Here is a 22,501-nt window from a genome sequence, read left to right as displayed (position 1 = left end):
TTAATGGGTACAACAAGGACTGGTCGGCTCGGAGTCAGTATAACGTATCTGAGTGGAGTATGCATGTTATGCATGTATGCATGCGGCATGGTACGCTATAGTACAAGCAGCCACACATACAAACGCATGCACATCGTCATATGAGCGAAAGATTGTGTGCACAGATATGTGTGCACAGATTTCCTCGACGAAATACGAATGTATTGATCGTGCATTCTCCAGCACGACGTTAAACTATATTTCACCTCACCTCTAAACTGAGTGAAGATGAGCCTACGTCACTTTCATCAATTTCAACAATTCATGAATTGCACGTAAACAGAGAATGAACCGGAATCTTAGGCTCGACGAGCAAACGATTAACCCACTGAGCTTTAACCTTGGCCCTAACGAGGCAACCAACGTTCCGAGTTACCCCGGCACCGCCCTCTGAATGACAGTATCTTTAATTTGAACATAATGACAGCTACTCAAAAGCTAAACATCACATTTTTCATTTGTCAGTTTCAGAGAGTAATCCTCGATCTCTTGTAATTAAAACTCTATTAAAATCTTGCAGTCCTTGAATATCCTCATTTTTTCTGTAAATGCTAGTTAAAATATCATTAATATCAAATATATTTAATGATCAATCATTCAACTAAAGCAATATCCCTTACTTGATAAGCCCGGATGCTAACTAGATGCCGCCAAAGTGATAGATCGGTTCATCAAATTTGTGATTTCGAGTTAATGGATCTACCAGCGAAAACAAATTACCTAATGGACAGAAGGGAATGTAACATTTTTTTAGTCGCTTTAATATTTTGTTACTGAGTATATTTTTTAATCGCTTGAATAATTTGTAATTCAATATTTTTTATTTTGACTTACCGAAACGAATATCGACTCAGAAATGTTCATGATGTATCCAAGTGTATGTCCTCAATCATCTAAACAGCAATGTATTTTGGAGATCTACGACTGAAGCTGTGTATGGTATCATCATGTAACGTCGTATGTGTCCGTATACTCATGCCAATAATGGTTGTCACCCCTTCAATTTTTATAATTGGAGATGGGGTGTGGGCTGTGGATGTGAGGTGTGGGTGGGGTTGGGGTGGGGGGGGAGGGGTGACAACCATTATTGACATGAGTATATTTGCAAGATACGTATTACGATGAAATGCTACAAACGAGTACAAGACACGCAGAATTGGATCCAATGTTGGGGTAATGGTGAACACACCCCTTCCTTGTGGACATACTTGTCCTGTTGATCATTTAAGTGACCACATCATTCCAACAACCTTAGCAATTAATGAGACGCAGACGTATGCATGTTTATTTCCATTCATTTATGCGTTGATTTGCCAATGGTATACAATCAGGTCCTCGTGGTAGGGGTGGGTATTGCAGAGAATTTTCATATTGCGGTATATTGCGATGCGAAAGCATGTATTGCGATTTGTATTGCAATATATTGCATGAAGTATTTTTAAACAAAAAACTACTTATAATCGAGGTAATGCCTGATTTATTAGCGCAAATACACAGCAAAGTCACTATGTTTGCTTAAGCTTTAATAACAACTTTTATTCATGATTAAAAATAAAAATGTGAATAATATTTGGCACACATGAAAAAAAGGAAATATCCGAAGATTTCCGAATGTTACGAAATTTTCCGAATGCAAGTCAAAATATCGGTTTTCGATCAGCGTATTGCAATACGTATCGTTTTCATGTCTGAACCAGTAAATACCGGTAAACCGGTTAAATTGCACTGCCCTAATGGTAGGCGCGTCAGAAACTAAAATGATGTCCAGTGCTAATATGTCAAGTCCCTCTGTTTTATCAGGTAAACCATTGCCTTGTCTTTGCATGTGTTTGTGTCAGGTACCACAGTTGGATAGGATACACTCAAAGTTTCGTTCACACCTGTTGTCGTAAATATTCGATAGTGGTTAATGTACAGATGCTTACACCGTGGCCGTGCAATTGACTTTGAGATACAATTGAGTGAATTTTTATCAACACAGGAACATATTGATCGCCAGTATTTATTACTTGCATGCCAGTTCACCTTATCTCTTCAAAGGGCAGTATATTATTAGTGAGTGAGTATGTTTTTACGCCGCATTTAACAGTATCCTATTAATATCACGACGGGGAACACCAGAAGTGGGCTTAACACGTTGTAACCTATCTGGGGAATCGAACCCGGGTCTTCGGCGTGACGATCGGACGCTTTAACCATTATGCTACCCCCCGCCCCTATTATGAGGGTAAAGCAAAGCGTTACTGGTCATGGCCTCTGATCAACCAATCATTGACCTATTCTGAAAGGGGAACATTTCACCAGTAGCATAGCCATTTATCAACTCTGCGTTAAATCTAATATGATCGGCCATTAACTGAAAGCTAATTTGCATTTGCATCGCCATCAGGGACGTGACGTGTAATCAGTGGCCTCCGATGTGATTTACGACAGCCGCCTCTAATGAGTGAGTGAATTTAGTTTTACGCCGCACTCAGCACTATTCCAGCTATATGGCGATGGGCTGTAAATAATCGAGTCTGTACTAGACAATCCAGTCATCAACAGCATGAGAATCGATCTGCGCAATTGGGATACGATGACATGTGTCAACCAAGTCAGCGAGCCTGACCACCCGATCCTGTTAGTCGCCTCTTACGACAAGCATGGGTTACTGAAGATCAATTCTAACCCGGATTTTCATGGGTACAGGTATTGAGAAGCAACGGTAATGCGAAGCCAGCGTATGACTCATTCAGGAGGGTGAGTGAGTGAGTGAGGGGCAGATATTCGTGAAATGCATGCGTAAGTTCATCGTTGTTTTCATCTTCGTTGCATCGTTATATCTACATCGACCCGGGTTCGATTCCTGACATTGGTGCAATGAAGGAACCTCAAGATTCCCGTGTCGTGATCATGATGCATACAGACATTAGTAAACTACGGTTATCCCGAAGTAAAGGGACAACTAATTATAGTTCGTTATAACCGCAGTTCGTTATAAGCGTGGTCTTAGTTATTATATTTTCGTAGTATATATAGTACGCAATGTTTAACGGTTTATATATGTATGATTGTGTGGCATTACTGTCCGACCTGACGATGAGCAGACTGAGCGATGTGTTTGACGCTGCTCAAAACGGAATTTAGTGATTTCAGTTGTATCACGGCGGGTTTGAATCGAATGACACTTCTGTAACACCTCCACACACATTTAGTTCGTGTTGCTATATAAGTGCATTAACCACCTCACCTCACCTCACCTCCACACACACTTAGTTCACGCAGCGTGTAAAATCAAGCACAGCTGAAAAAAACCTGGGATTGAGGCGAAAAGGGCAGGGCGCAAAACAAAAAGGGCAGGGCGCAAAAATCAAAGGGCAGGGCGCAGTGCCCTCCTAAATGTGCCTAGGGGGAACACTACACTGCGATAAGTGCAATAACCACCTCACCTCACCTCACCTCACCTCCACACACACTTAGTTCACGTTGTCATAAGTGCAATAACCATCTCACCTCACCTCACCTCCACACACACTTAGTTCACATTGCCATAAGTGCAATAACCACCTCACCTCATCTCCACACACACTTAGTTCACGTTGCCATAAGTGCAATAACCACCTCACCTCATCTCCACACACACTTAGTTCACGTTGCCATAAGCGTAATAACCATCTCACCTCATCTCCACACACACTAAGTTCACGTTGCCATAAGTGCAATAACCATCTCACCTCATCTCCACACACACTTAGTTCACGTTGCCATAAGCGTAATAACCATCTCACCTCATCTCCACACACACTAAGTTCACGTTGCCATAAGTGCAATAACCATCTCACCTCATCTCCACACACACTTAGTTCACGTTGCCATAAGCGTAATAACCATCTCACCTCATCTCCACACGCACTTAGTTCACGTTGCCATAAGTGCAATAACCACCTCACCTCATCTCCACACACACTTAGTTCACGTTGCCATAAGCGTAATAACCATCTCACCTCATCTCCACACACACTAAGTTCACGTTGCCATAAGTGCAGTAACCACCTCACCTCATCTCCACACACACTTAGTTCACGTTGCCATAAGTGCAATAACCATCTCACCTCACCTCACCTCCACACACACTTAGTTCACGTTGCCATAAGTGCAATAACCACCTCACCTCACCTCATTTGTATCACGGCGGGTGTGAATCGAATAACACTTCTGTAACGAGTGATTGGTCTCAATGCTTGTATATAATGCCTTAGCCGTGTACACTGTATTGGCGTTTGGGGAGGTCTGAAGATGAAGTGTTGTTTTCGCGCTTAAGATTGATCCATTTCCGCGCGAATGTAATGTGCAGTCACGCACATCATCATGTTTCACGAAGCGTAAAACCACATTCACTTGTTAAGTTCTCAGCTTCTATGATCTAGTGGATGAACTGTCTGTCGATGGGAAATGAGCTGGTTCGAATCCAAGACCGGGTCATACGAAAATACGTTAAAGATGGTACCTGATGTCCTGCAAGTTTGGAATCAAGGGAATAAAAGAATGATTGTCGGATTGAGTCAGTATTTTGTGCATGAATGGGGTATCAGTGTTAAACTGCAGTCTGCTATTTCAGTGGGATTGTACTATTAATTCTTTGTTAGGGGTAACATAGGACACCACAAGCACACACTTACTTCACGTTGCCATAAGTGCAATAACCACCTCCCTCACCTCCACACACACTTAGTTCATGTTGCTATTTAAGTGCATTAACCACCTCACCTCACCTCACCTTACCTCCATAACACACTCAGTTCACGTTGCTATATAAGTGCATTAACCATCTCACCTCACCTCACCTCCACACACACTTAGTTCACGCTGCAATATCAGTGTAACAACCACCTCACTTCACCTCACCTCCACACACACTTCGTTCACGTTGCCATATGTGCAACAACCACCTCACCTCACCTCACCTCACCTCACCTCACCTCACCTCACCTCACCTCACCTCACCTCACCCTCACCTCACCTCACCTCACCTCACCTCACCTCACCCTCACCTCACCTCACCTCACCTCACCTCACCTCACCCTCACCTCACCTCACCTCACCCTCACCTCACCTCACCCCACCTCACCTCACCTCACCCTCACCTCACCTCACCTCACCTCCTCACCTCACCTCACCTCACCTCACCTCACCTCACCTCACCTCACCTCACCTCACCTCACCTCACCTCACCTTATATATGTTTTATGCATCACCAGACACGCTACTGGGACAAACCAATGGTGACAGCTGGTGCAATGGCCAGAGACTTCGGACTGGTCAAGAAGAGGATGTTCCCCATGATGACCCGTGTAGGCACGACCTTTGACTCACTAGTGGAAATGGTCATGACAATCCTCAATCGGTTTCACTGGACAAAGGTCAAGCTTATATACAACCCGGATGGTCAGGCGCACATTGTTGACCGGTTCTGTCATATAGTGACCGATGGTATTCACCACGGCCTTAGAACTGAAACAAAGATGGGAATATTTCATCACAAGTACCGGAAGTTTCACCGAAAGAACGACATCCTGGAAAACCTGGACTACGAACTTGGCAACAACTATGGAAGTAAGTGGTTTTTTTATTAAGTGTTGTCAGGTTAGTTTATAAACTTGTGAAATATTCCCCTGATGTTGTTTTTCAGATCTACCGGAAACTACGTCATTGATATTAAAACGAATTTTTTTCCTTGATACAAAATCGAGGCAACACATCTACATACACTACAAACCCATTTTGCTAAGTACAAAGCTACATGGTACTGCAAAGAGCTATTTTGCTTGGTACAAATTTATATCACTTGTGTATATTTGACGAATTATTTGTAACACGCTTGTTTTGAAGTCAACTTGTTTTGCAGGTATTTAATTATACGATTGCTAAAATCTTTGTAATATTACGTCGAAGTAAATATCCTCGAGAGACCGCATTGAGGTTATGCTTTCATATTACCAGGTTATTTCCAGGTAAGTTTCACAACGTGTTACTGTGTATTGTGTGCAGTGTTTTGAGGGTGTCTGGAGTGTGTCCAGACAGATTCGTGATCAGATGGCTGTTCTCTACATCTCAAAGACACATCTATTTCCCAGTAATATTACGGATACCTGGGACACAGTTTTTAAATTAGTCTTTATGACAATTGTTCCACTTTTCTATAGTTTATCATGGATCACCATCTTCTCGCAGTGTGAATGCATTATCGCTTACAATTGATGAAGACTTCATGCACTTTTGTGACGTGATGATGACTTTGCGTGATTTTTGTCCACCAATACAACAACTGATGTGCTATCTCCAAATGAGGTCAGAAAATGCACCAATTCTACATTACCTAACAAAAGGACTACACGGTATTGCAATATTGCACGGAATATTCTTCTGACAGAAAGGATTTACTGAATAACTTTCTCTCGTAAATTAATGTAGAATTAGGTTCTCTCATAAAATACATTTAAATCCATCAAGGTAACCTATAATGCAATGATGCTTGTAGGCTATTATGATAAATACATACATATAATCACGAATCCTCATAGCAATTGCTATTGGGTTATTGTTTAGTTTAAACATATTTTATTCACAATGTGAAAAGGATCAGGGACAAGATCTTTCAACTTATTAAACCCCTCTCCGAAGATATTTACAATAACTAATTACATCACAAGCAATTATTAGAAACAGAGACAGAGAAAGACTGGAAGATAACAAGGGGAAATGCTATAATACAAAAGGTGTAAAGAGAGAAGACTACTGGAATCGTTTAGATTTGCATATATATTGATGTACATTTTTGAATAGAATTTCATTTTAATGATTTGTCAGATCTGCAATGCCGTTTAAAATAACAGATAATGTAATCACAGAATTACTACCACATACATCTTGAATAGCTTTAAGCATGATCTTTCTATGTTGATTGTATAAAGAACATTCTAAGAAGTAGTGATGAGCATTTTCGCATGGGTTTCCACATGCGCAGGATGGATCAGTGATTAGCCCTACTCTGTACAGATCGTAACTTAATCTACTAGCTTCATGACGTAGTTGAGTATGTAATATGTTAAATTTTCTAATACCGTAAGAAAAACACAGTGGAACTGAGTTAAATGATGTTATTATGCTCGATTTAAACTTTGATAGTGACGTACAATTTCTTACATCTGTAGGTAAATTGTTCCACAATCTTATAGTTGATGGGAAGAACGACTCGTGAGAATGTTTTATTCTTGTTCTTGGCAAGCAGATATTGCCTGAATTTCTTAGATTATATTGATTCCTGGAGCCCACGTACTGAGGAATTATTTCTTTTAGGTAGATTGGACTTTTGTTGTTTTGAATATTGTAGAACAAAGACAATTTTCTTATTCTTCTACGCTCTGATAGTGCTTCCATGCCTGTTTCATAATATAGTGAATTAAAAGAAGAATATTTGGGAAGTCCTGTAACAATTCTTGCAGCTTTCATCTGGAGCCTTTCCAATTTTAAACTTAGTTCTTTTCCGCAACCATCCGAGACTTCGCATGCGTACTCAAAGTGGGGTCTTATAAAAACTGTGTAAATCTTTAGAAGTGTATTTCTGTTAAGAATATATTTAAGTTTTCTCATTGAGAAAAATCATTTTAGAGGTTTTGAAAACAATATTAGATACATGGGAGGACCATTTGCCGTTCGATGAAAGTATTATCCCCAAATGTTTATGATCTTCTACCGTTTTAACAGTCTTATCGTCAAATAGTAAGTTAATCGAGCAAATATCATCTTTAAGTGAGAAAAGTACTGATTCTGTCTTATCTGGGTTGTATGATATCAACCACTTGTTTGCCCAGTCGTTTAAACTTGTGGCATATATGTTTAATGAGGTTTCTATTCTGTTAAGATTTCCCGAAGCCTTGCCTAATGATGTGTCATCTGCAAATAGTCGCGTTATGCAATCTAAGTCATCAGCAATATCATTTACATAAACAATGAATAAAAACGGACCCAACACTGATCCTTGTGGGACGCCAGCTTGGAGTAACCTTGGTTTAGACAGGGCTCCATTAACAAAACCTTTTGATAGCGATTACATATGTAATTACATAACCACTCTAAAAATCTACCTTTAATACCATACATTTCCAATTTATGTATAAACCCTCCGTGCCAAACATGTTACATGGTGTAATTACTACTGCAAGTAATATAAACTCAACGGACACGGTACCAGCCAGAACAAATTATTCCAGTTTCTTGAAAATATTTAAAGTAATAGTTCTTGACACACTGATGGCAACAGAAAGTCTCAGGAAGTAGTCCGGGGAATTTGACAACATAAATACTATCCACTGTGTAACATATAGTTGACAACGTAACTGCACGGAGATAGCCGTGACCTTCAACGACTTCTATTACAGCCTGTATCGATATACATACATATAATCAATTGTGTACATGCAGTGATGTCTGCCAGTCATGATCATATCCCAACTATAGGCAAATGGTCTGTTAATAAAGGAATCTGGACCAGACAATCCAGTGATGAACATCATAGGATTGTCTCGTGCAGATTCGATATTTGCATACCGCCGTCTTGGAACTGGAACAAATAACATATGTGATGCATCTGGTCTTTATAAGGTATATGTAATAATAGTTCGTCTGTAGAATGCATTAGAGCACAATGCATGGTCAAAACACGCTAAGTTGTTGGAATAACAACTTATTCTTGAAGGCAGTGCATTAGAGCTTAACCCATGGTCAAAACGAACTAAGTACTTGGAATAACAAGTTATTCTTGAAGGCAGTGCATTAGAGCTCAATCCATGGTCAAAACGCACTAAATTTTTGGAATAACAAGTTATTCTTGAAGGCAGTGCATTAGAGCTCAATCCATGGTCAAAACGAACTAAGTTGTTGGAATAATAAGTTATTCTTGAAGGCAGTGCATTAGAGATCAATCCATGGTCAAAAAGCACTAAGTTGTTGGAATAACAAGTTATTCTTGAAAGCCAGTTTGAAAATGATGGTGCTTGGTGTCCGTTTTGAGGACCTCGCATGCTGGGGACTGACTAAAATGTAAGGGTATACTGTTCCATCTTCTTGCTGCATTAAAGGCAAAAGATCGGCAGTCATAGTTCACGGATGGAACTTTCAACAGAGGCTGCTTGTCCGATATCATTGATCTTGCTGGATTGTATCCTGTGATGAAACCACAGACACTGTAGAGCATCTCTAGTTAAGCATATATACATGCAGGTCGGACAATCTCTGAGGATCAGAAGAATTTCATTCTTAATGTGTTTGTCTGTGATAACAAGAACTGCTCTGTTGTCACTGAACTATCAAGATGCTGTGAACGATATTGATGACTGCTGAAATACTGATCTGTTTACCTGTAATACCAAGCTGACACTGTCATCAAGTGCAACATGTTAATACATGGTGCTCATGTACATTGGTAAAACACCTCTTAAAGTCTCGACCTCTATACGTAATGCTGTAACCTTCAGAAAATGTAAGTACTCCGAAAGATGCTCTAAAAACAACGCAGCGGCACAATTAGGAAAATAAAAACCATTAGGAAATCAGCAATATTTTGCAAAATACTAATGTCACATTTTACGCAAAGTCCCACAAAAGATGATATACAATAACGCATGAGTGTTCCCTTGTTCATTTATCTGGTTAAATGCATGCACAGGCATAGTTTATTCTCGCAACCAAGCGATATGCTTACATTACCATTCTGTGTATCATACACGTATGTAATATATATAGACCGCCTCCGAAGTGTAGTGCTCTCTCCTACCCAGAGTTCCATGCGGCAAACCAGCATAGTACCTCTGCCACAGGCCAGAAACATGTGACGATTCGTCCATTCAATATAATGTACAGATTTCTTTTACTCTTTCATTTTTGACGAGTCTACACTTCTAACTAAACACCTTTAATAGAATGGTTTAGTTCCACTGAGAAAATATCCAAAAACATGTAACTCTATTTCGATTTGCGTAGCGATCCTTTGTTTACATAGGTTGTACGGCTCCACGTGCTCTCATCGAAGCTGATGGAGAGCAAACGATGCAGCCAGTTTGATATCTAAAAATGTACTGTCATAGACCTTACTGTCGCAGTTGTGGAAGAATATATATGTAACAATGTAAAACATTATGAAGAGAGCGCCGAAAAGCTTTCGGGAGTCCAGTCTCTTCCTATTATGAATATGCGCGTTTGATTACAAACAAGAGAAAAGTCCGGTCACGTGATATGCAAATTAGCCTGTGGCAGTGATGTTATGTTAAGTCATCGCTGTGCCGGAGTGTGGGTGTAGTGGTTAGAGTGTCCGCCCGGAGAGCGGAAGGTCGCGGGTTCGATATTCATGCTTCACTGCGGCATGGTATCTCAGTGGGCTAGCACTATAAAACCAGATTAAGTCTGGACTAGTACAAGCAGCCACACAAACACACCCATCCACGCCTTCATGAGCGAAATATTCTCAAGACGTTAAACCCAATTTCACCTCACCCCACCTCATGAATATATATAAGCTGTACATAATGATGCCGCAGAACGCTGTCGTAGTGTGAATAAGGTTCAGTTCAAAGTTAATTCCAGCTACAGCGAGTTCAGAGGACCAATTGATGTGCATCAAATGCTGCTTAGTTCAACACAACACTTACTTAGCAAATCTTTCGCATTTACAAAAAATAATCGTTACGAGCTGTGTTAGATTCCTTAAAATGTTGGATTTTTTTCATGACAAAGAATGGTCCCGAAAATGAGAGAAAATATTCAATTTTCTATTTTCCTTTTTTTCGTGAAGAATTATGATGCGGTTTTGTGTTCACGTGTGGTGAAAGATACACACTGCTTGAACCTCTGTGATACCGTGCATGTGGTTCAGTAATTGGTAACGGGTAACAGTGAGTGAGTGAGTGAGTTTAGTTTTACGCCGCACTCAGCAATATTCCAGCTATATGGCGGCGGTCTGTAAATAATCGAGTCTGGACCAGATAATCCAGTGACCAACAGCATGAGCATCGATCTACGCAATTGGGAACCGATGACATGTGTCAACCAAGTCAGCGAGCCTGACCACCTGATCCCGTTAGTCGGCTCTTACGACACGCATGGGTTACTGAAGGCCAATATTCTAACCCGGACTTTTTTTCATACGCGTGATTGGCATGAAACACAACAGAAGCAACTTTAATCTGAACATTTCTACATTCTTCTCTCTTAATCCATAAAACGACACTTTATGACATAACACGTGCGAAGGAAATTCACTATATGTTAGTAAACTGCCAGTCAAATTGCCTGAGATGATGAATGCATTTGATGCGGTTATGATAGTTGTGTTTTGCATTTTACATGTTCTAATTTTCAATGACGGTTTCAGACGTTACATTACATTATAAACTTTGTTAACCTTGTATACTTTTTTTGTCCAGATTACATCAACTACATGCATAGAACTCTCATCAGAGTAGCACACTGTGTAGTCGATCATAAATAAGTTTTCAATTATTTCAGAACCGCGGGATCTTTTTATTTCGTAAATCTTATGTACATGCACAATATTGATCTTTGTGGTTACTTTTGAATTATCCCTGCTTCAATGTTGGATCTTCCAAGATCGTTGAAGCTTTCAAATGTCTAACATTACCGAATGGCTGAAGGCCTGCGTTGGGTTTGAAAGGAAGGTAGTTTGACATCAAACAAGGCAATTTCCCTACATGGTCTTCATGCTTGATTTTAATGAGTTTTGAAAGTTCTTCTAAGAACACTTTGGGTTTCAATTTCCGTTTGAAACTTTACGTAATCAGCCAAGTATTCCGCTTCATGGCTTGAATGAATGCTCAGGCGAAGAGTGAACTTTCGGTCTACTTTCTGTAACGCTAAACTTGCGCAAAACCATACTTGTGTGTGAAAATGAAAGACAACTATTTTAGATTTCTGTTTCATTTGTGATCATAGTTCGATGTATGCAGGAAAAGAAGGAAAGGTCGCCTGCTAAAGATCGAACCATATTTATTTGCATCATTACGAGTTCTTGTGCTTTTATAAAATGTTTCTATTTTCATCAATTCCTTCTAAATATAGCAGTTTGTGCTATTCAATTTTTGTTTTGTTATCATAGTGTATTTTAAAATTTTTTTTATTCATTAGGTTCCTTTGTCGAGAGGTTTTTTTAGTCAATTTTATTTATTAAGAATCTTTACTTATTTAGCCACGAAATATTGCCAATGTGGCTTTTAATCACAACTCACCCTCTCACTATCATTAGGCGGGGGAGAGGTGGGGGGGGGGGGAACTGCGGAGACTGGAGCAGTATGAGTGACTGTGTTTGAGAGGGTATTCTTTAATATATATAATTTATATGTGTATGTTTCAATTTCCTTTTTGTTAATTTCGATGTTCATAATTGTGATGGAAGCCCAAATATATATTGAGGATTAAAGAAGTTTAAGATAATACTCATCCTCCATTAGACGAATATAAGAGACCTTCTTACCCGGTCTGTCAAGAGGGGCGGTGGGGTAGCCTAGTGGTTAAAGCGTTGGCTAGTCACGCCGAAAACCCGGGTTCGATTCCACACATGGGCACAATGTGTTAAGCCCATTTCTGGTGTCTCCCGCCGTGATGTTGCTGGGATATTGCTAAAAGACGGCGTAAAACCAAACTCATTCAGTCAGTCAGTTAGTCAGTCAAGAGTCATTGGATTTGTTGTTGAGAGACGAGAATGTTTTACTTCGCGGATATACATTAAGGCAAAGTGAGCATGCTCAAGCCTTGTTTACGCTCAGACGCAGTCGCAAACATGTCAGCCAACCAGTCACTGAGATATTGAGCAAGTAGTCCTGACTGGGTCAGGAAAGAAATAAAGTCGACAGCACAAATGAAACTGCGCAGCGACGTGTACAGAAATGTGTCTTGCACCTAATCGAACCAGATGGTTAGCCCGTGCGCGACAGAGCTCGAGTAATGTTGTAGGCGTTCGCTGTTGTTATCAGCAAACGCTTGGTTGACCAGCAGAAAACCAATCTTATTTTGGGATTAAAACGAAAGGTCCTCCGATGCAATTTTCTCAAAGTATCCAAGAATAAACATTGTACTGGATGTGGCGAACAATATGGTAGAAGAAAAAACAAATAAGATAGCTTATCTAAGTTCACATGCTATAGAAATCTGAACTCAATAGTACAATAATACCATATAAAACATAGAAACCCAAAGAAGCTTCGACACACAGACTTGATCATACTAAGTGTAGTTGTTACTCCGACGCTGAGTGCGGCGTTAACACCCTCCCCACCCTCAACCCGCCAAAACCCAAAAACAAACAAAACAAAACAAACAAAAAACAAAAATAAAACAAAACCCCCCCAAAAAGAAGCAAAAACAACTCCCACAAAAAAAAAAAAAGAAAGAAGAAAACAAAACAAACGTTAAAACAAAAAAAAACAAAAAAAAACAAAAAAAAACGCCAAACAAACAAGAAACCCAAAAAATTTAAATTAACAAAACTGTTAATTAGAAATGGCGACCAACGGTGTTCTCCAAAGTCACGTTGTGTTCAAGAATCCGAAACCGCACATGAATTAATAATTGCTTTCTTAATTATAATGACTTTATTTTCATGTTATATCTTCAAAACATATTATCAAATTATGTAGAAACATAACCTGTTGATGTTATATCAGATCATAATGATTGCCATATCTCATATTATAAGGGAGGGTGTAAATCCAGCTAGGGTCCATGCAAGCAAATGTACCGTAAGTCCCATGGTTCCTAGTATTCCCTACCTTCAGTTGCTGGTGATCTGCAAGTTGTCTCATAAGCTGTATTGTCTATGGTTCAAGATGTCCTTGCTAGGTTTACATCTGTATGTGTGATTTTCTGTATTTCTAATGTTGTTTGTCAAAAGGTTTTTAGATTATCGGTTTATGTGTCATGAATGTATAACTTGTTTTAGTCCCACTATGTTTGAAATACTGCCGTTGTAACTAGAAATCTTAATTCTCTCATATATCATGCCATGTCATTATTCTTATATCGCTGTCTTTGTTTGAGGAGAAGAATAGCAGATTACCTTAGGGAATTAAATGACGCACTGTTGGTTGTTGTGTTGTGTATAGGTCATTTGTTGTGTTTAGTCGAAATGATCTCAATGAACTCCGTCAAAATACATCAAACGTTAAGTTCATTATGATCGTAGTTTGCTCAAGTAGCCAGTGTATGTTTTAAGCAAAGGATTAAAGACTGACTGACTGACTGATTGAGTTTGGTTTTACGCCGCTTTTAGCAATATTCCAGCAACATCACGGCGGGGGACACCAGAAATGGGCTTCACACGTTGTACCCATGTGGGGATTCGAACCCGGGCCTTCGGCGTGACGAGCCATGCTTTAACCACTAGGCTACCCCACAGCCCCAAAAGGATTAAAGAAAACCTCACTCACTCACGTTATATACCTGAAATAGGAAGTCGAACAACTGGTAGTACTTTGTGTATCCTCATGACAAGTGTCGGAATCATTCTTAAAAAAAACTACATTTGACCACTTTGGCGTTCTGCATTTGATTATTATTTTATTATAGGATATTTATATAGCGCACATATCCACGCAACTAGTACATGCGCTGGCATTTTTTCCCTCGATCATTGGATGTCAATCTAAAGGGCACATCGTATTATCAATCTCAACTCCCTGGGGAGTATACAACTCTTGCTGCCACTAGGCGCATCGAGTTATTGTGGCTTTCATCCTAACGATGTACCCATTCACAGCTGGGTGGACTGGGACACATAGTCACAGTAATTTGTCCATGTTCACTGCACGTTGCTGTACCCGCAACTAGGTGTTTGCACGTATTCATGTGGCCACCATCTGGTCATATACCAACGGATTCGTGGGTTCTTTTAAGTGCACAGGGTTGTGTACTGTACACTAGTGGTTGTGACAACACGAAAAGAATCTGCACACAAAGTTGACTCCAAGGAGTTTACACCCGGTCACAGGTGGGTTCGATCCCGGCACCTCAACGTCGCTGGATCAGTAGCCTGGCGCCTAAACCAGCTCGCCCACCTCGAATATATTTTGACATCAGAATTTATTTTGACTACAGTGTTTATCTGTAATGACCATTACAGATTTTAGATGTTAAATAACTGGGTATTCCAATTTCTTTATTTTTTAAATGTCATCCTCAACTTGTGACATGCCGATTACAATCATTTACCTTTGACAACCGTTAGCGTAAATTTGAAACATCTTCCTCTTGGAGAGTCACAATTCCTATTTTCGGCGACGTGTACGTTAATCATGACATGTTGATCATCGACGTGTACAACGACGCATATCGACAAGCAATTTTCTATCGATTTCATGTCATGTGGAACTCCATGTTGAACTCTCATCATTTCCAGATCATGGAATTTTGATGAGCTTTTGAATAGTCTGAATTGCCTAAATTTTAGAGTGAATGTGCGGTAACTTCATGTAATGGAGAATAGCAGAGCGAATTTCCGGTAAAGACCATTTACAACTATTTGAGTACACGACGTAACGACCGTTCCTTGTGTTACTAAACGTGTTCTGGGTCATTATCTTCCAGTGACCATTGTTATAGAACAATGGTGGATAGTGAAGGATGTCCTTGATGATTCGTCGGGGACAGTGTGTCCTGGAGCGGTGCCAGTTCTTCGCGCTGGGCTCTGAATACTTTGGATTTGTAGTATGAAAATGTCTCCGAAACAGGAAAACTGTTCCTAGGAAAGTTTTTGAGTGATTGATTGGATAAGTGAGTAAGAGAATGAGTGAGGTGAGGTGAGGTGAAATTGGGTTTAACGTCGTGCTTGAGAATATTTCACTCATATGACGACGTGCATGCGTGGGTATGTGTATGTGCTGCTGCTTGTACTAGCCCAGACTTAAGCTGGTTTTATAGTGCTAGCCCACTGAGATACCATGCCGCAGTGAAGCATGAATACCCCACTCAGACACATTATACTGACTCCGAGCCGACCAGTCCTTGTTGTACCCATCAATGCCGAGCGCCGGACAGGGACCAACAAGTAGCATATTTTAACGTCTTTTGGTATAACGCGGTCGGGGATGGAACCCGCGACCTTCCCCTCTCCGGGCGGACGCTCTAACCACTACGCCACGGAGGCGGTCGAGTGAATGAATGAGTTTGGATGGGTGTTTGAGTCCGTGAGTGAGTTTTGATGCATTTAAATTCTCCTGAATATCACGTCACCACATATTAACAATGCAGACATACACAAATGTGTCAATGCTGTATCAGATTCTTAGTATTAACCCTTCTGAGTGCAGGAGTTTGGGCAATGTTACACATCCGTTTTCGACACAACGGGGTTCGACTCTACATCATTATTGAAATTCAGAAATGCTAAAATGCAGATTTTGAGAGAAGATTCCTGGAATTCGTACCATAACGCTGGTAAATAACGTTAGAAAAATGCACCAATGCTATCATCAGAAAGTACTCGTGAAGATCCGGCTTAGAATTTTTCTTCAACAAACTATGCTTGTCATAAAAGTGAGTGAGTGAGTGAATGAGTTTGATTTTACGCCGCTTTTAGCAATATTCCATCAATATCACGGCGCGGGACACCAGAAATGGGCTTCACACATTTTGCCCATTTGGGGAATCGAACCCGGGTCTTCGGCGTGACGAGCGAACGCTTTAACCACTATGCTACCCAACCGCCCCTTGTCGTAAAAGGCGACTAACTGAATCAGGTGGTCAGGCTTGCTGACTTAGTTGACACATGTCATCGTATCCCTATTACGTAGATCGGTGCTCATACTGTTCATCACTGCATTGTCTGGTCCACACTCGATTATTTACAGACCGCCACCTTATAAACTGGGATATTGCTGAGTGCGGTGTAAAGCTAAACTCATTCATTCACTATAATTAGGAAGCTAAACACATGGAAGCGATCGTTCGTCTTTTCCGACTATTTCATATGCGTATACCAATGATTTTATCACTCTCAAAAAGTGCTAGTACAAGGCTATCGGGAAAGTCAATTCAAATGGACATGGCACTGGAATCATATTGAGGTATATATTTAACAAATGGAGCTAGGGGTCGCGATTATTTTGGGGAATATTATGTTTTTGGTACTAAAGACTGCGCACAAACTTTTGTACTGTAAAGGTTTGAACGAAGGAATTTCGGTTTGTCCTAGTCAAATAAGTGAGTGAATGCGCAATTGGGAACCGATGACATGTGTCAACCAAGTCAGCGAGCCTGACAACCCGATCCCGTTAGTCGCCTCTTACGACAAGCATGGGTTACTGAAGATCAATATTCTAACCCGGACCTTCACGAGTCTAGTCAAATCTAGGATAATACCACCTTTGAATCATAATGAAGCACTACTATATAGTTCCACCATTTTAAAAGTCTCTTACTGAGTTTTTAACAGCTGAGATTTGCATGCTTCGGTTCGTATTGAAGGAAGACTTATTTAAGGTCATTTGTCAGATAACATGGCTATCCACTGGGCAAAAACTACCTCTCAGCTTATATGTCCAACTGAAAATATCCCAAGTTGGCAATATTATCTCCAAAAATACATTGTACTTGCCGTTGTCAATATTAAAAAATGTTCCAAGGTGGTTTCATATGTTTTATATGTTTAAAATATATTTTGATTTAAAACATGAAATAAATACAAAAATAGTTCTGCATAATACCCATTCCTGATGAGTATCGTACATGTTACTTTTGAGAATCAATAAGTTTCTTTTTTTCCATCATGGTAGGAATCAATTTGAAAATTAATTTCTGCGGCGCAATTCCATAGGCGCAATTTATTTTCACGCAAAATTACCTAGCTACAGCTTAGTTTTTAAAAACCTGTTGCAGGAATGAGTGATGGTTTAATAGACATAATCACATTTAAGAAAAGTGGGCTTTTTTTTCAATTTTCAGTTTGATTAAAAAATCTTGCCCCTTGCATATCAATCACCGCACCAGGATAACGTAGGTCCTTGCTACAGTCTAAACTCGGGCCTTGTTTTCCCAGCTGACACATGCCTAGGTGTATGAATACATACGCATGCACCTATGGTTGAGTCAGATGAAATGTGTCGCATGAACAAATGAAACCATGATTTTACGTCAACTACCACATGATATGAAACATTATGTCTAAAGTAGGTATCGGCACACAACGAGGTGCAACAATGGTTTGTTTATTGTTTAACCCCGCAATATTCCAGCTATATGGCGGCGGTCTGTAAAGAAAATCAAGTGTGGACCTGACAATCCGGTGATCAACAGCATCAATCTACTCAACTGAGATACAATGGAATGTGTCATCGACAGCCTGACCACCCGACCCTGTTAGTCGCCTCTTACGATAAGCATGGCTTCATGCTTGTCGTAAGATGCGACAAGCTCACTGACTTGGTTGACGCATGTTATCGGTTCCCAATGGTGCAGGGCGATGCTCATGCTGTTGATCACTAGATTGTCTGGTCAGACTCGATTATTTACAGACTGCCGCCATATAGCCGGAATATTGCAGAGTGCAATACTCACTCTTCACTCACTCACTCTTCTCAGGACCAGTTGCCTGTCCGTAACTTGCAAGAAGATTCGTCTCCAGTTGATGAAGGCTTCGTTCAAACATAGGACAAAGAAAAATAATGCACGCATGAAATTTTACGGTCAAAATAATCTGTCAGGAATAGTATTTGATTTTACAATTCCTGTATCTCTCTATATACACTCTCTCAAAAAGAAACGCAACCCTGTTTTTTTGGTAATGTTTATATCAATTTTAACTGGTTATTACATTTGTATTTTTAAAGATAATGCCATGAAATTTGACATGGTGAACCTTAGGTCAGCACGGTATAAGGTAACAGTTAATGCAGGTCAGTATCGAACTCTCAATTTACGCTAGGGGCGTTGTCTTCAGTATCTCGTTGTAGAGCCACGAGCTCTAATCACAGCAGTGCACCTCCTCGGAACAGAACGAATCAGACGGCGGATGTTTTCCTGGGGATTGCTCTCCACTCTTCCTGGAGTGCTGCGGCCAGTTCAACCAACGTGTGCGGTTGTGGTGTACGTGCACGAACACGACGATCCAGCTGGTCCCACAGATGTTCGATAGGATTGATGTCTGGCGATCTGGAGGGCCACGGCATCACGTTGACGTTTGAATTCTGGAATGCCACTGTTGCACGAGCTGTATGAGGGCGGGCATTGTCATGTTGAAACAACTCCCTCTGTTGGTCGATTATCGGCAGAAGATGTGGCTGTAAGACGTCATCAATGTACCGTTGTGCCGTCAAATTGCCACGAATGATGACCAAGTCTGACCGTTGGTTGTAAGACATGGCTCCCCATACCATGATGCTTCCTCCTCCAAATCTGTCGACCTGTCGAACGCAGTTCGGTGCAAAACGTTCATTTGCTCGTCTATAGACACGTTGTCTACCGTCACGTCGTTGAAGAAGAAAACGAGACTCGTCACTAAACCAGACTCTTCTCCAGTTTCTTAGGGTCCATCTCCTTACGTTAGTACACCACCTGAGACGTTGGCGTCGATGTTGGCGTTCAAGACGGGCCCGACAACTGGTCTTCTTGCACGTAAATTTGCCTCATGTAAACGGTTCCTGATGGTTTGGGCCGATACTCTCCTCAAACCTGGCACCTGTGTTGCAGTGATGGTGGGTGTGGCATGCCGATTACGTAGGTGGCTGAGTCGAATAAAGCGATCCTGAGCCGGTGATTGTTGTTTTGTGTACGTTTAGATGACGGGCATATATCCTAAATACTGTTAAATCTATTCAGTCAGACTGAATATTCAACTTAAATTCGATGCGTTTTAAAATTCATTTTCAAATATGACATTTGGAAATATTCGTAAATCATTACGCACGAGTTGACGATTTCTTCGGCTATATGCGTTTGTTTGCGCTAAAAATCATTACGCACGAGTTGAGACCAGCTAATGCGCTAAAAGGAGACCCAATGGCCACGAGAGGGTACCAGACATCATGAGATAGTCACAAATGAATTGTTCGAGTTAGAAAGATAAATTTCTTACTGGGACATACGACAGCATATATCTGATGGATATTTCACACAAGGGAGCCATCGTGATCACCCAGTGCTCAGACACGCGCCTAAAGCACTTTATTTCGTCTCGAGACCATTCTTGGTTGGAGACTGTAACAACTTCCAAATCACGCCCAGGCAAGGATGGAATATTGTAGGGGTCATTTTGTCTTGCCAGCGACGCTGACCTTTGGGGAAAAGATAAATTTGCAAAAAATGCAAATCTACCACATTTTGCATGTTTCTCTTGTGTTCGTTTGGCTTTTTAACATATTTATCCTATTTTCAAATGTTGCGACCGCGAGGAGGTAACAACCCTATTATGCCTCCTACAGTATTCCATACATTGAAGTCATCACGACAGCCATGTTACTTAACCTAAACGGTCGATAGAGTCTAGGTTTGTTAGGTATTTAAAATACTTTAGGCCGAGTAAACTGCAGAGACTTTAGGATCTGGAAGCCCATTTCTAACGATTATTGATGATCAATTTTCAGCTGAGGTTAATTCAAGTTGTAATGTACTCTGAAATCCCGCTTACTTCAAGGACTTGTACTACAATAGGCAGATGCCAAAGAAGTAACTGATTGATTGGCTGCAACAAAAGCCATGGAAATAAAAAATATTTTTCCTTCTTTGTTTTCATTAAGGCCTCAGACGCATTTTATAGAGCAGCCTAAGCGACTTCATTTTTCATTTTTTTAAGGGAACAGTTTATCCAAATCAATTCAGTCCGAGACAGGATTTAAAAAAACCCTGCAGATGTTTTAAATTGTAATGTTATACTGGGGAACCTGAATGATGACGTGATCTGGTAAAATGTTTCTTTCTATACATAATTTTTTTTCATAGATGTAGGTATTGTCATAATAGATGTAAATTTATGATAATAATGTAAATAACAAATACTAAAATAATTATTGTTCTTATTGTATCATATCTGAAATGTGGGGGCGGTAAGATGGCCTTGTGGTTAAAGCGTTCGCTTGTCACGCCGAAGACTCGGGTTCGAATCCCCACATGGGTACAATGTGTGAAGCCCATTTGTGGTGTCCCCTGCCGTGATGTTGCTGGAATATTGCTAAAAGCGGTGTAAAACCAAACTCAGTCAGTCAGTCAGTCTGAAACGTGAGATGAGATGAGATGAAATGGAGTGCAATCTCGTGATTGAGAATACTACGCTCATATGACGACGTGCATGCGTGTGTATGTGTGGCTGCTTGTACAAGCCCAGACTTAAGCTGGTTTTATAGTGCTCACTCAGATACCACGCCGCAGTTAAGCATCTATACCCCACTCAGACACATTATACTAACTCCGAGCCGACCAGACCTTGTTTTACCCATTAATGCCGAGCGCCAGGCAGGACTAACAAATACCATATTTTAACGTCTTTTGGTGTGACGCGGCCGGAGATCGAACCCACGACCTTCCGCTCTCCTGCCGGACGCTCTAACCACTACACCAAGGAGGCTGTCTGTGAAATGTGAATAACAATTATCAACCGTGCCAACATTTTGTCGAACACTCCATTTTGAAGTATAGACATTTCTTGTCAGTATTATCACACAGCGAAATATTATCCTAGACAGGCGAATAACTGTAAAAACGAAAGTATACCAATCTGTTGATTTTCGATTGAAAACATCGAACGTTAACGATATCATGCAAAATGCTATATAAAATCAGGTAAATTGTTGCTCACTCAGAATTAAGTTAAGTTACAAAAACGATGATACATGTTTTTATTTTTTAACACATAATTTTATTTGAAACTGTTAAAAATGTTTTTAGAAGTTCGGGTAACACACAACTGCCGGTACATATCTCAGACATCAATCTTACAAAACGCCATAAATATAATTTCTTCGGCAAAAATGTCATTTCTAATCCCAATATTCATTAAACCATTGTATTTTTACACAACATTACCCGCTCACATGTATCCTTTTAGTAACATTTGCAGTAAATGTATCGATTAAACAGACATAATGAAAAATTCGAATATGATTTCAATTACATAAACAGAACACACTTTCTTTTGCTCTTCATTAGTATGCTCTCATAGCTTGCTGAAATTCTGCTAAAACACACACAGCAGGCACAAGACAGCAGATGTCCCTCTCCTTATTCGAGGAAAGACGATAACGGTATATGCCTAGGTCAACACGCTGAGAAGTAATAAACATGATAAATAGACCACGTTGCTTTATAATTACAAACTGTCGACCCAGGTATGACAAAACTCTGAGTCTCTAATAACAATGTAAACTGACCGTATGATCCGCCCTACTGACAATCATGGAGTCTCATCGGTACCAGATTTCTTTGTCCCACG

General features: G+C 40.3%; 1 protein-coding gene across 1 annotated transcript in view; it reads left to right on the top strand.

Moving 5' to 3' along the window:
* Window positions 1-22,501, top strand: part of LOC124292117 (atrial natriuretic peptide receptor 1-like) — a 312,171-nt gene that overhangs the window by 21,577 nt on the left and 268,093 nt on the right. Inside the window, exon 4 of the mRNA XM_046729169.1 lies at window positions 5,280-5,634. Coding sequence (XP_046585125.1) covers window positions 5,301-5,634 — 334 coding nt within the window. The 5' untranslated portion in view covers window positions 5,280-5,300. The remainder of the gene's footprint in view (window positions 1-5,279; window positions 5,635-22,501) is intronic.

This window comes from Haliotis rubra, unplaced genomic scaffold (genome assembly GCF_003918875.1).
Source record: "Haliotis rubra isolate DU_JTF1 unplaced genomic scaffold, ASM391887v1 Scf508, whole genome shotgun sequence".
NCBI lineage: Eukaryota > Metazoa > Mollusca > Gastropoda > Lepetellida > Haliotidae > Haliotis > Haliotis rubra.
The sequence above is the reverse complement of the archived record's forward strand: the minus strand, read 5'-3'. Positions and strand labels throughout refer to the sequence as shown.